The sequence below is a fragment of the Lissotriton helveticus genome, chromosome 12, assembly GCF_964261635.1.
Source record: "Lissotriton helveticus chromosome 12, aLisHel1.1, whole genome shotgun sequence".
Classification (NCBI taxonomy): domain Eukaryota; kingdom Metazoa; phylum Chordata; class Amphibia; order Caudata; family Salamandridae; genus Lissotriton; species Lissotriton helveticus.
This window is the reverse complement of record NC_136073.1, coordinates 746873434-746888630: the sequence shown is the minus strand read 5'-3', so window position 1 is coordinate 746888630 and position 15197 is coordinate 746873434. Positions and strand designations below refer to the sequence as shown.

Below are 15197 nucleotides of genomic sequence, written 5' to 3'. Positions count from 1 at the left end.
GCATCCTCCTACATATTCGCTCCCTCCACAGGCATACCACAGAGATCTGGGACCTCCTCTACTCCGCCTCGCCTGACATTGCTTTCTTGACGTAAACCTGGACCAACCCCAGTTCAGCGCCGGACATCACCACCGCCATACCTGATGGCTTCAAGATCATCCGTAAGGACAGCATCATCTGACCAGGGGGAGGTATCACCATCGTCCACAAAAACACCCTTCGCCTGACCACCCACTTGGACAAGCCAACAACCTATTTAGAGCACCTCCATTTCTAGATCCAGACCAACCCGAACACCACCCTCTGCGGCACCCTCGTCTACAGACCACCCGGCCCCTTGGCTCCCTTCACCAATGCCATCATCAATTTCATCGCACCCAAGCCCTAAAATCCACTGACTACACCCTACTTGGACAACCCCAATGACCAGAACACCTCATCCCTCCTAGAGAACCTCGCCAAAGTAGTACTCAAGAGGCTAGTTACCTCGCCTATGCACACAGCAGGACACACGCTCAACCCCGTCTTCACCACCAGTGACAGCATCACCATCAGTCACACCACAGAACTCCTCTGGACCCACCACCACTGCATTCACTTCTCATTCACAAAACCCACCATACACCACCACGCCCACCGTTTCCTCCAAAGAAGCTGGAACAAAGTCACCGAAGAGCATCTCACTACCTTCCTCAGCAGAACCCTGCCACCGACATCCACAGATACCAACACTGCAGCATGCAACCTCCACCAGTGGATTGCCAACTGCTCCGAAACTCTGGCTCCCCTCAAGAAAGCCCCATCAAACAACATGTCAAGAAAGCAAGCTGGTTCACTTCCGCCCTCCAAGAGTCCAGGAGCACCTGTAGATGGCTCGAGGAAGGATGGAAGAACAACAAAACCCTGGAAGCACATGACACCTTCAAAGCAGCTGTCACGGCACAACAACACCTCATCAAATCCACAAAGAAAATGGTCCTCCAATACAGGATCAATGCCAGCGCACACAACAGCAAAGAACTCTTCGCAATCATCAAGGGGTTTGCCAAGCCAATCAGCGAGACCACAGTCATCCCACCTCCCAAGACCTATGCAACAAACTTGGCATCCTCTTCCACCACAAGATCATGCAGATCTATCACAGCCTCAACGCCAAAGACCACTCCACCGCTGCCACTGCAGCCAATGCTCCCAGCAGACCCTGCTCAACTGGACCCCACTCACCACAGACGACACCCTAAAGTATATTTTTAAAAAAGATTTTTTTTTTATTTAGGATGTTTTCTATAGCGCTACAAGACCCGAAGGTACCAGAGCGCTTTACAGTAGGAGAATGATAAATACTCCGCAGGAACATGACATATGAAAAGTAATAACAGTCAACGAGTGTCAATAGTGAAGGAGAAAATTTGGACAGCAGAACTTCTTTGGTAACAGGAATCAGCGTAGTCACATAGTTCAGGGGATGCTATCTGATCCGTGTTATCCACAACCTAGGGAACGGATAAGGAACAAGGATTTAAGTTGACTCTTAAATTCCACGTAGGATAGTATGGTTCTGATGTGCGGGGGGATAGAGTTCCAGATTTTGGGGGCGTTTCCTGTGAAAGAGCAGTCCGCTGTTCTTTTCTTTCTGGTTTTAGGAAGGATGAGCAGTAGGGAGTTAGAGCCTCTCAGATTTCTGGTTTGGCCTGCTTTTTTGAGTTTATTTGCCAAGTATTCAGGTTTTCCCGTGTGGAGGGCTTTGTGGGTTAGGCAGGCCATTCTGAAGATACTACGCATTTCTGCTGGGAGCCACTTGAGTTCTTTGAGTGCCGGGGAGATGTGATCAGATTTTATGACGCCAGTGATCATTCTGGCTGCCGCATGTAGTGTTGTTTTGATCGGTGCCAAGTGCGATTTAGGGATGCCTGTTAGGATAGCGTTCCCATAGTCCAGTCTTGACAGTACTAGTGATTGCGTGGCCAATTTGAGGTCCTTGTTGGGAATGTAGGGTTTGATTTTGTTCAAGAGTCTGAGATTAAAGAATGGACTTTTTGTCGCGTTCTTAATGTGATTTGTCAAGGATAGTTTGGGGTCTAGGGTGAAGCCCAGAGATTTTAGAGTCAGCTAGAGTGAGATTCCCTTTAAGCGCATCGATTGTCTTTAGCCACTCGGTGATTTGAGGGTTGTCTTCTTTGTTTGAGATGAGGAGTGTCTCAGTCTTGTCTGGGTTTAGTTTCAAGTGATTATTTGTCAGCCATTCTTGGACATCATTCAGGACGTCGTTTAGTCTGTGGATGTCATTAGGAGAGGAAGTTTCCAGATAGATCTGTGTGTCATCCGCGTAGAGGTGAAAGTTGATGTTGGTTTTCCTGAGTAACTTGTCGAGCGGTTCCATATAGATGTTAAAGAGCTGAGGAGAGAGCACTGATCCTTGGGGGACGCCCTTGCTGACTTGCTGGATTTCGGAGGTGAAGTTCTTAATTTTTATTATTTGCGTGCGGTTGTGTATAAAGGAGGAGAACCACTTGAGAACTACCTCGCCGAGGCCAGCTCTTTCTTGAAGAGCCTTGATGAGGAGCTTGTGGTCCACCGTGTCGAAAGCTGCGGAAAGATCGAGAAGAATGAGGAGGCAGCATTTGTCTGCGTCAAGAGATCTATGGATATCATCTATGAAGTTCAGCATCGCAGTTTCTGTGCTGCGGCCTTTTCTAAAGCCAGACTGGAGGGGGTCCAGGAGATTAATCTTGTCTAGATGTTGAGTCAGTTGCAGAAGTATGCAGCGTTCAAGTGTTTTAGAGAGCAAAGGGAGGTTAGATATCGGTCTGAAATTGTTCAAGTCTATTGAGTCAAGACCGGGTTTTTTCAGCAGAGGGGTGACTTGCCCCATTTTTAGACAATCAGGGACCACTCCATTTTTTAATGAGCTGTTTATGATTTTGCCCCATTTAGGTGCTAACGTAAGCTTCATTTTCTTGATTAGTAAGGGAGGAATGGGGTCTGAGATATGAGCTGATGGTTTGGAGGTCGAGATCAACGAGATTATCTCTGTTTCCAGGACGGGGCGAAAGCTAAGCCAGGGGGAGGGAGGGCCTGCGGTACAGTTGAGCAGCTCTTCTTGAGGTGTGGGTTGTTGGTGTCTAATGATAGTTCGATTCTTGAGATCTTATTGTTGAAGAAGTTGGCGAAGTTATCGCATAGTTCTTTGGACGCCTGTAGAGATAGGGACAGAGGCTTGAAGGTTTGTTGTCTGATGATGTTGTAGAGCTCCTTCGGTATGTTTTTGGCTTTGTCCAGTGCCTCTCAGAAGAAGCTGTATTTCTTGTTTTTGATGTGGTTGTTGTACTTCCTGCAGGCTGATTTTAGTTGGACGCGAAGAATGGAGGTTGGGTTGTTTCTCCACTTTCTTTCTTTGGCTCTGAGGTTTCTCCTTTCTGTGTTGAGGTCAGCGTTGAACCATGTTCTGGATGGGGTGGCTCGGCTTCTTTTGAGCTTTAGTGGCGCTAGTTTGTCCAGAATGGACACTAGCTCAGAGTTATAGTGATCAGTGAGATCATTGGTGGAGAGGTGTGCTTTGTTGTCCGGAAGAAGTGAGCTTAAGTGACCTTCCAGGATATCTAGGGGTACTTGGGAGAGGTTTCTCGACCATTGGGGGGGGGTCCTGAGGGGGTTTGAGAGAGATGATGGGGTGATTGATATGAAATAAGATCATATGGTGGTCTGACCAGTCGACGGGAAGTATGTGGTTGACCGTGATTGAATTCTTTTGTGCAATGATGGTATCCAGTGTGGCTCCTTTGTAGTGAGTTTCCTAAGTACAGTGTTGTATAAGGTTGTTATCGTCGAGGAGACTGGATAACGATTAGATTAGAGGATTGTGAGTCTCGTTCCATCGGAGATTCAAATCGCCAAGAATTAAGTTTTTGGAATCGCCGAGTGCGTCTTGTGCTATCAGGTCGGATAGTTGTTCTCCAAACTCATTGTTTCTGCCAGGAGGGTGATAGAGCAGGTGGCACAGTAAAGAGTTGTTGTCTTTGGTCTTGATGACGGCAGATAGACATTCAAATGAATCGTAGTCAAAAGAGGTGGTTTCCGAGATGCTCCAGCTGTCCTTGTGGATGATAGCGACCCCACCTCCTCGTTGATCTATCCTGTCTTTGGAAATGAGGGAGAAGCCAGGTGGTACCAGCATGTCTAGGCAGGGAGGAGATGTCTTATTTAGCCAGGTCTCCGTGAGGAACGCAACGTCAATGTCATGAGTGAGGATAGCTTCAGCTAAGTCCGTTGCATGTAGTGAGGCCGATCTGCAGTTGATTAGTAGGCAGTTGGTGAATTTCTCCTGGTTGCTGGCAGTTCTGTCTTTAGTCTCCTTGGGTATAGCGGTGAGGACTGGGAGTCTCTGTGGTTTGATGTTGGGCAGGTCTTTTCGGTGACCTGTGATTACTTGGATTTTGGATTTAGGTGACTCTGTGAGGGGAGAGGCGTATGTAGCGGCTAGTAAGGTTGCTTCACTGTCTGACATAGGTGCTTCTGATCTAAACGGCCTTGAGGTCTGGTGTTTAGAGATCAATAGACTTGAGATCATGGGCCTAGGGCAGGGGGCTCCGGTTATTTCGGGCTTCTGTGGACCGGAACCCAGGATCCTATGGGGGGGATCGAGAGGCTGGGAACTAAGGAATTCTGTGGGCCTCTGGGTGTTGTTGGCGTTGGCGGAGTAGGAGGTCCGGGGAGGGGATTTCGGGGGTCTACAGGCTATTCCGAGGTTAGAGAGGATTTCCTTTAGGCCTTGGGTGATAGTGTCAATCTGGTTTTCAAGGGCTACGAGCCGCTGTGCTATGGAATCATGGGAGGGGTTGTGGGCATCAAGGGTAGCGCCAGGTGTGTTATGGTTCAAGAGGAGGGGTTGGGGGATTGGGATCGAGGTAGAAGACGGGGGAGGGGTAGGGGGAGGGACAGTGGGAGGTTTAGGGGGTCAGAAAGCTGGGGTCAGGCTTGTGGGGAGGGGGCTGCCGGTTGGCGTGGAATTGTTTTCTGTAGGGGGCGGTGGGAAGCGGTAGATGGGGGAGGAGTGGTGATTTGAAGGAGGAGTTGGAGGAGTGGTTAGAGTTTCTTGTTGTGGCTGGTTGGCCGTGCGAGGGGGTTGTGATGCGGCGGGGAGATGGGGAGCGTATCGGGAAGTAGTGGGATCGCGGAAGAGAGGAACAAGGTCTTCTCTGTTGGCTGTGGGGGCGGGCAGTGAAGGGGTTGGGGCAGGGTGAGGTAGGGTAGGGAGGGCTGATCTTAGTGCGGGAAATAGGGAGTCGAAAGCTTCCAGGTTCTCATTGTTAGCCTGGATGACGACTGTGCCAATGGTGTAGATGGTCACGGTTGTGTGGCCTCTACCAGCTGATCTGAAAGGGAGTATCGTGGTTAATTTGCAACTATGTGGAGGGGATGTGGTTTTGGCGATAAACAGTTGCGTTCTGATCATGGAGACCGAGTACTCCGGTCTCTCAGTGTGGAATATCAGGTCCATCTTCAACGGTCCGTTGGAGGCCGAGTGATAGATGTCTGTGATAAGGGTTTCTTTGTGTTTGCGGATGAGTTTCTGCTTGAAAATGCGTTTCGTAGAGAGGAGGGGGGGAAGATGATGGTGAAGGAGTTCCGGCTGTGAGGTTTCAGATGAGTAGGTAGGACTACTGGGGGAGGGGGAGGCAGGTCCCGGGCCATCATGGTGGTAGTGTGAGAGGAGGTGCCTGGTTTGGTTGCGGTATTAAACTTGTGTGGCGCGGGAGGGCAGGAGTCAGGCCGTCTGGGCTTCACGCCGGCGCGACTCACCTGGGCATGTGTCGCTGAGTCTGGAGTCTGTTTCTGGAGTTCAACGGTCGAAGAGTCCTTTAGGTCTGCCAATTCGTGGGCTTTATTTCACAGGGGGAAGGCTGATCTTGTGCAGCTGGGTCCAGAGAGTCCTGTGTGGCGTTGTATCTGGTAAGCTCGGCCGAGGAGTTCTTGGGCTCCGCTATTTCCTGGCAGGCGCGGGGGTGGCGAACCATGAGGTTCCAATAGGTCAGTCCAGGCGTCCGAGGTGAGGCTCCGGTCAGGGGAAGACCTCACAATCCGCTATTGTGAGGTCGGGCACGGGGGATGATTACTGAGGTTCCGCCTGGGTAGTGACGGACATCCCGTTTCTGTATAACATACGGCCCTTCGGAAGCTAGGACCGTAGGAATGGTGTTGGGGGGGTTTCGGTGAGGCTCCGGTCAGGGGGAGTCCTCCTGATCCGCCATTTTTAAGTCAGGCATGAAGGTGGCAAACGAGGCGGGCCAAGCAGCCCAAATGGCTCCGCCTAAGTGGAGGAAAGAACATCCCATCGCCCCATGGTGTGCGCCCCCGCAACAGCCGGGACCTCGGGAGGGTGGCAGGTGGCTCCGGTGAGGCTCCGGTCAAGAGGAGTCCTCGCAGGCCACCATTTTGGAGTCAGGCATGGAGGCGGCAATCGAGGCAGGTCAAGCGGTCCCGATGCCTCCGCTTAGATGGAGGAACGAGCATCCCCTCGCCCCATATTGAGCGCCCCCGCACAGCCAGGACCTCAGGAAGGTGACAGGCGGCTCCGGTGAGGCTTCTGTCAGGAGGAGTCCTCGCCGGCCGCCAATTTGAAGTCAGGCGCGGGGTTGGCAGTGGGAGATTCATCATCTCAACATCGAGATCGAGAGGCTTCTCTCTTCCAGTGGCATCCGGCCCTGCAGCAGCCGTGATTCGCGGGGAGGACGTTGCGGGCGTCTCAGGTGCTGGTAAGGGTTTCACTCGGAGGAGTGTCCTGGGGTCGCGGAAAGGCAGGGGAGCGCCAGGCAGGGGAGCGCCGATCACCTGTGGGTGTGATCCGGCGGCCGGTCCCTGCTTTACGGTAGCGAGTCAGGCTGCTCTTCCAATCTTGCTTGTCCTATCGGTGGCGCGGTGCTGGGCAGCGCTGGGGGGGCACTGCTTAGAAAGTTTTCAGTTGTGCCGGGAGCTCAATTTCGGAGCTCCCTACCCCTGCGGCCATCTTGCATAGACATGAAGAGCATCCACCCTGGAGCCCCATCAAATCCCTGCCTGCACCACATCTTTCACAGAGCTGCCTCCGCCATTGCACCCAAGCTATGCCGCACCATCAACTGCTTAATCAGGACCGCCACCTGTCCTGACGACTGGAAGCATGCCAAGATCAACCTCCTGCTGAAAAAGCCTTCGAGACCTGACGGGCCTCAAGAACTTCAGGCGCATATCCCTGCTCCTCTTCCCAGCCAAAGTCATCAAAAAAGCCATCATCGCCCAGCTTGGTGATTTCATTGAAGCCAACCATGTCCTGGACATCTCCCAATCTGGTTTCCAAAGCAACCACAGCACCAAGACCACCCTCCTTGCCGTCACCGATGACATCCGCTCCCTCCTCAACCAGGGCGAAACTGTAGTCCTCATCCTCCTGGACCTCTCGGCGGCCTTCAATACCATCTCCCATCATACCCTAAGCACAAGACTCCATGATGCCACCGTACATGACAAAACCCAAGACTGGATCTGCTCCTTCCTCATCGGCTGAACACAGTGGGTCAGACTAACACTGAACCTCTCAGAACCTACAGAGATCAGCTGTGGAGTGCCCCACGGCGCCGCCCTGAGCCCCACCCTCTTCAATGACTACATGGCCCCATTGCAGCCATCTTCAGGAACCATGGACTCAACACCGTCTCCTACATCGATGACACCCAGCTCATCCTCTCCCTCACCAATGAACACACAGTTGCCAAGAACAACTTCCATGAAGAGATGAAAGCTGTTGCCACCTGGATGAGAGGCAGCTGCCTCAAGCTCAACTCAGACAAGACTTAAGTCCTCATCCTGGGATCCACCCCCTCTGCTTGGAACAACTCCTTGTTACCCGCTGCACTGGTAACACCCACCCTCACCCCCACCCACAGACCACGAACAAAACCTCAGCATCATTCTGTACTCCTCGCTCACAGTGAACTGCCAGATCAACGCTGTCTCCTCGTTATGCTTCAACACATTCCGCCAGCTCCGAATCCAGAAAGACATTCACCCACGCCCTCATCATCAGCAGACTTGACTCTGGCAACGCACCCTACGTTAGCTTCACCCAGAAGCTCCTACGGAAGCTCCAGAACGTCCAAAATACCACAGCCAGAGTGGTCCTGAACATCCTCCACCACAGCCACATTACACAACACCTGTGTGAACTCCACTGGCTCCCAGTCGACCATAGAATAACCTTCAAGCTCCTCACCCACGCATTCAAGGCCCTACACAACGCTGAACCAGCATACCTGAACCACCGCCTCTCATTACACGCTCCCAAAAGACCCCTCCGCTCTGCCCAACTGTCACTTGCCATCGTCCCACGGATACGCGAGATGACTGAAGAAGAGCAACTCACTTAGCACCAGCCCTGCCAGCCTGTCTGCTCTTCCCTGTCGAATTGCGCCAAAGTCATCTCATCCTGCAAGCTGTTGGCCCTCCAAAGCCTGGTAGGACTGACGGCCTTCAACAAAGACCCAGGGACTCCCGTTGAGCAACAGAACTGCTCTCTTGCATCCTGCAGGCACCCAAAAAAGAACTGGGAGGACTCCGGAACCACCAAAACTGATGCCACCAAGCACCACTGCACCCAAGCCCCCCAGCTAGAGTCGAGTCACTTTGGTTTCACCCCTAGTGAACTCTCCCGACGTTGTCTGCAGATTTGATTTGCAGTCCACCTCAACTGCGAGTGCTTCCGGGCGAAGAAATCTGACACCTCTAAAATCCTCTGCACCCATCTGCCCCAGCCGCGGAGAAGAGGACCACTGGTGTCCCCACATCCCCTAGTATCGCAAGACTTGAACCCTCAGGTAGGTTCAGCCTGACTGGCCTCCCAGTCCAAACCTGCAGCCTCTTTTCACGTAGACCGATCCCCATTGACTAACATGGGATACCCGATGCTGAATTGCACCACTGCAGCCGGCCGCCTTAGTGCCTCTGGAGGTGACCTGCTGGTGTGCCTTGGACCTTACCCAATACTCACCTTAAGTCCCAGAGATTGGTCTAGTAAGTCGCTGTACTCTACCTGAATTGCTGTACTTGTTCTTCCACCCATAGAATAACATTGCAGCTTCTGTAAAATGCACTGTTGACTTTTTAAACATAACGTAATTCACTTGCAAAACGTACTTACCTGATCGTATTGATTCCAGTACCTAGACATATATCAAGACATGTGTTATTTTACTAAATTGGTGTTGATCTCCTTATTGAGTTGTGTGCATCATTTATTGACAACTGTGTGTATTTGCTTGTATAACACTTCTCTCTGATAAACCCTAATGCTGCTCAACCACACTACCTAATAGAAGAGCAACTTGGGACTGCTAAAGCAAGCCCCGTCTACTCATGTATGGCCTTTCATTCCATGGACAAGTGCCCCATGAACATCTGTGTTAGAGGGTGTGAGGAGTGGGTACCTTCCTCCAGGCGTGCTGTGGAACTGCCCAAGGCTACGACCATAGTAGATGGCACTCAGGGAGATCATGAGAAACGTAAAGGGCTACACAATACCTGATACTGCTAAATGTTGAATATTTGGGAGATGATCCTCCCCCTAGGTAGAGTAATCTGTGGTTGTCCCTGGTACTGGGAGTGGCTAAACAGAACATAGCCAGGAAATGGGAGCGGGTCAGGCCCTAGAGGTGGCGGAATGGAAAAACTAAATGTACGAGTGCACGTTGGTGGAAGAAACGATCTATCGCAGCAGATGATGCCCCAAAAATGGGGGAACAGTTGGTCCCCATGGTGGAAGTTTAGAAGACTAATGTGAAGGGTCCCTGACCTGGGCCCCACTATTCGGATGAAAAGCATAACAGGGCAGCACACAATATTCATTACCATTTGTTTGCTACTGATTGTCTTGTTTGCGTTTCGCCTCTAGTAACCACAGTATGATGTCTTGATACCTGCCATTTGTTATGTATGTTTATGTTTCCTTTTTTTTGCAAGCAATAAACATATATATATATATATATATATATATATATATATATATATATATATATATATATATATATATATATATATATATATATAAAAATAGTAAATCCATACCTCCGTAAATGTATGTACCTTCAGGATTTAGTGGTAGTTGATATTTCAGAGGTGGTGTTTGGGTGGAGCAATATAATTAATCTAGACATTGAGCCATACATTAAGGTCCAATATCAAATCTACAGGAGTCTTCTTAGTATACTTATATAGCGATGCGACACCTCAAGCAGAACCGGACATGTGCAAGACGAATGAATTGATGCACACATGCAGAAGGCACCACCTCCAAAAATACAATGGATTTTCAGTTCGTACTCAACCTTTGCTCTTTTTTGTGTCTGTTCTACCAGTTGACATGAGCAGATTTGTGTAGCTTGTTGGTAAGTTTATCCCAGTAGAACAAGGAGATTTCGCATATAAATCTGCAATCACCAATGAATATGCATTTTTGTAAAAGCAGACAACATTTCTATTATCCTGTAAAATATTGCAAATTGCATATTAAAAAATAAATAAATATTGTTAGGCTCGGTTTGCAGAGCACTTAGAACAAGCAATGCAGCTAGGAAATTTCATTTCTACAGTTTGCATGAGAACAGAACCAAATCCTGGTACTTATTGTTAAAAGGTGAGGGTCTGAAGCAAGATGGGTGGAAACCGGAAATGTATTTATTTATTTATTTAGTGTGTTTTGTATAGCGCGCAGCTACCCCAACGGGGTGTCCCGGCGCTTCTGTGTGTTTGCTGGGTCTTACTTAGATGGAATTAGCAGAAGAGAAATGTTTTCAATGCTCTGCGAAAAGGTAGCTCTTCCTGAATCATCCGAATGGAGATCAGGAGTTTGTTCCAGAGAGAAGAAGCACATACCTGAAAGGTTTTCCCCCCAGAGCGTACTGTTTTAAATCTGGGGTTAATCAGGAGGTTTTTTGAGCTGGATCGGAGGAGTCTGGCATTGCTGTAGGGGCGGAGACAGGAGGAGAGGTAAGCTGACCCCTCTCCTTTGATTGCACGGTGTGCCAGTGTAAGGGCTTTAAATTCAGCCCTTTTTTGGACTGGTAACCAGTGAAGTCTTCGCCGATGAGGCAAGATGTGCTCTCGAAGGGAGATGCCACAGACCAGCTGGACTGCCGCATTCTGGACTGTCTGTAGCCGGTGGCAGAGGCCAGAAGCGAGTCCGATGTACAGGCCGTTGGCGTAATCTAAGTGTGATGTTATCAACGCCTGAACAATGGTTTTCCGGGTGTTACTGAAATCTGCGGCTCTGTGCCAGAAGTTGTTAAGTCCTTTGTTACAGTTTTCTGGAGTTGAGGAGGATCCTACAGGAGAATTACCTTGAAAGCAAGAGGATGGTTATTCCACTGAGGAATCCTCTACTGGCGAATGTCCTTAATGGGAAGTCTTACCATAGTCTTCACAAATTGCTGCACACATCCCTACTCTAAATAAGTCCATTAGTCTTTCTACAATGTGAGGGGAACTTTGCATCAAGTCTGCATCCATTCATTCTTGTTTCTTTTCTTTTCCTTCCTACAGGTGTTTTCCACATCTGTGCCTACATAAGGAATGGATCCCAAGACACGGCAAATGCGGTCAGTGGGTGAGGTCGTGCGACCAACCATGTTCCAGAGATTCCAAAGTCTCTTCCCAGCAGCCAGTCACATTTGGACTCTGGATAAAAGGATGCCTCTTTAGCTCCAAATCTTCTCTGCTTTGTGGTCCAGTTCAGAGACTGTCTATTTCTGTATTGGCCACATCAGGGCTACCCGGTATCTTAGCATGGCTTCCCATGCCTTGCCAAGGCAAGCAACAACAGCTACAGGCACCAGGAATGTGCTATTGTGCTTGGTTCGTCAGAATTTCAATTTTCAGCAGAAGAGGACTTCACTGGCTCCAAATTCGAGACACCTAAGGAAATTGACTTATCGCAGAGAGCAAGTACAGTGGCCTATCTCTTGCATAGACCAACACCAAATCCTTTATCAAGGACTTGGGACCAAATATAAAACTTATATATTTATAAAATAATGGCTCATCCTGTGCACAAATCTAGATGCCTGTCTAGCCCCGTATGGACCTGCCGAGTCCTTCATCAAACATCCTTTTCCTCCTCCCCTCTTCCGGGAGGGTCTAGAATGAAGATATGTATGGTACTGAGTATAACCGTGTGTTCATGATCAACATGTCTTAATAAAACTCATCTATCCAACTTCAAGGTCTCATTGTGAATATTGTCCTTTGTTTTCTCTATCGCATATAAGATGAGCCATAAGAGAAGAGGGAGCAGATATAGTTAATCAAAACACGGCTAAACCAATTCATGAGTGATCCAGTAAGTGGGACAGATGACCGCTGTAGCACTTTTTACTACATATGTTCTGTTGTGCATTTCCTTTGTGGGATCCACCAGAGAATTGGGCTGAGAAGATGAATCATCTTCATATCAGTAGCTGATTTCTAGACAGAGGCACTTGGGGCCAGATGCATGAAGATAAAAACCGCTCGCAAAGGGGCAGATTCTCAGAATCTGCCCCTTTGCGACCGGTATTTTTGCATGTGGGATGCATCATACCAAATGCAAAAATCGCAAATTGAGAATCCGCTAAATTGCGATTACTTGCATTTAAGGAATCTCAAATTGAGATGTCTTAAATGCAATGCATTATAGTTTAAAAAATAGCGATTTCGCTAATAGGGCTCACAAATTACCATGAAGTAGAACTTCATGGTAATTTGCAAAAACTTTGAAAAATGCACTAAAGTGCATTTTTCAAAGTTTCATGTTGCGCACACACATGCCCTAAGGGCATGTGTGTGCGCAACATATGTGCACAGATCCATTTCAGGGGTACAACAGGGTGTCCTTTGGACACCCTTGAAATCGCATTCTCATTTTGCGATTCGCTAATTGCGATTCGCAAATTGAAAATTCTTCCCATTCATTCCTATGGGCCTCTAGGCCCATAGGAATGAATGGGGAGGTAGTCCTTAATTGCGACTCGCAATTTGCGAATCACAATTAAGGAATTTTAAGAAATCGCTATTTTTAAAGTGATTTCTTCCTGCATACCATTTTGCTATTCCTTATTAGCGATTCCTTATTTTTCGCTAATAAGGAATCGCAAAATGGATGCTTGATGCATCTGGGGGTTGGTTCTTAATTTGGTTTTCTGAATAATTATATTGATTTAGGTGCCCTGAACCCAAATAAAAAAACAAGAAGAAAATCAAGAAACACTACATAAAAATATCATTGGAACACATTGGGGTAGTGGGTACAATATATTTAAAGAATATAGCCATGCTGTTCAGACTAGTTATTTATCCCCTTAACCATCCCCTTGATACTAGTCTGTTTGTATTTAGTAGGTCCTGAACTCCCCTCACACCTATGACAATTTGATTTGTTTCTGAGAAATTCATTTTATTTTTAGCACTATATGAAAAAGAATCCTCACTGCTGCTCACAAATCTCTTATTGTGGAGCTTTTGGGCCTTGGGTTTGCACATTCTTTGTGCTGGTCTGCCCCTAGCAATGGCCATTATTAGTATTTGGTCAGAGTACCGTGGACTACTATATTTTCACCTGAAGTATTGAAGTGTGACCCAACATCGAATTTATATTTAGTCAAAGCCATTGGTCTACAAAGATATGGAACATGGCTCCGACAATCAAGAAATCTAAAACAAATGTGAATTTTTTAAACTAACTCCTTATAGCAATAAATGAATCTCCCTTTCCAACTTACATTAACACAATTTTACTGTATCTGTACTTTCCTCATGTAAAACCTCAATAAAATGTATCCTGAAATAAAAAAATAAAGAAACGGTGCATCTAGAAGTGGATTTGACACTTCGTTGTGATTCACTATTATAAACCCCTCCTATTTTAAACCGCCAGACGTTTGGATTTGACCAATTGCAGTCAAAGATCATTTTGGCCTATATAATGAGTTCCTATGTAGTCCTTAAAATTCCATGGTTCATATAAATTTAGAAAAACTTGCATGATAAAGGCATACCACTGTATTTGGATTTTCCAGAACTATCTCTGATGTGTCAATTGTAGGAGAAGTTATTTATTCAATAGCATTATTGAAGAGATTTGCAATATAAGTGAAAGTATCACAGCCAGATATTTGATACCGTAACCTACTAGGAACATGGAGAATTATTTCTAGGAAATTGTGCTATGAATGAATAAGTCCTATCGACAGAATTGAAGTTTTACATTCTTTCATTCAACCCTTTCGAAGCAAGATAGAATAAGGACCCCAATTAGTTTGTATGATACATAAACTGGAAAACATGTTTTATTTGACGGACCCTGGTATATGGGTCTACGAATAAAAATAATTTCTCTATTGGAGAAGGCCTCAAGTCTGCTGGATTGTAATGGAGAACGTTGTTATTTGCTGCTAATTCTGTCTAAGGAGATGAAAATATTTCTCTGTAGGTTCTACAGATACAATATTGTTAGAATTAGAAGACTGTATAGTTTGTATTAACAATAGGGTATTTTTTACCATGTACTTGATTTTTTTCTGCTGAAGCTTACCTGTGTTTTATAAGTCATACTCAAAGTAAATATGTTTTGATATTGAGCACACATCAACATGTAAAAATCATAGATTTTTACCATTTCCTTTTTTGGTGAAGAAGTGCTAATGCTTACAGTAACATTAACTAACATAAATTATGAATTTGGGATGTTATTCCCCTTTTCCAAAATATACCACATGATTACATGTCTGAGTAAATGACTCCCATGACACTAAAACGTAAATCATTATTGAAGTGAAATTCTAGACCATATGTTTGTTACCCTATGTTGTTCAATTCTGAGAGCAAGAGAGAAAACAGCAGAATCATTCGAGTTTGTTAGAGTCAAATCTATGGAGAGGGGATTACATGAGGGATCCAGTATTAATATGAAAGAATAGCACAGGAGGTCAGTTAAAGTACGGATATTTCTTAGTCTACAGCTAGAAGTTACACAATAAACATAATGAAATGTATGAAAGATTTTGATTTCTTGCATCATAGTTCTTGAAGTTTTTGGCTTTTTTATAGTTTAGAAAACATCTAATGATGGCATAATTTAGGTTTCAATATAGGTTTATTTAATAAGACAGAGTATACCTGAATGGTTCAAAAGCTGTCT

At 46.9% G+C, this 15197-nt stretch overlaps 1 protein-coding gene across 1 annotated transcript in view; it reads left to right on the top strand.

Moving 5' to 3' along the window:
- The window catches only part of LOC144798409 (lens fiber membrane intrinsic protein-like), a 47515-nt gene extending 35276 nt beyond the window's left edge, over nucleotides 1–12239 (top strand). Inside the window, exon 4 of the mRNA XM_078669272.1 lies at nucleotides 11567–12239. Within this exon, the coding sequence (XP_078525398.1) occupies nucleotides 11567–11634 (68 nt within the window). The 3' untranslated portion in view covers nucleotides 11635–12239. The remainder of the gene's footprint in view (nucleotides 1–11566) is intronic.
- The last annotated feature ends 2958 nt before the right edge of the window (nucleotides 12240–15197 follow it).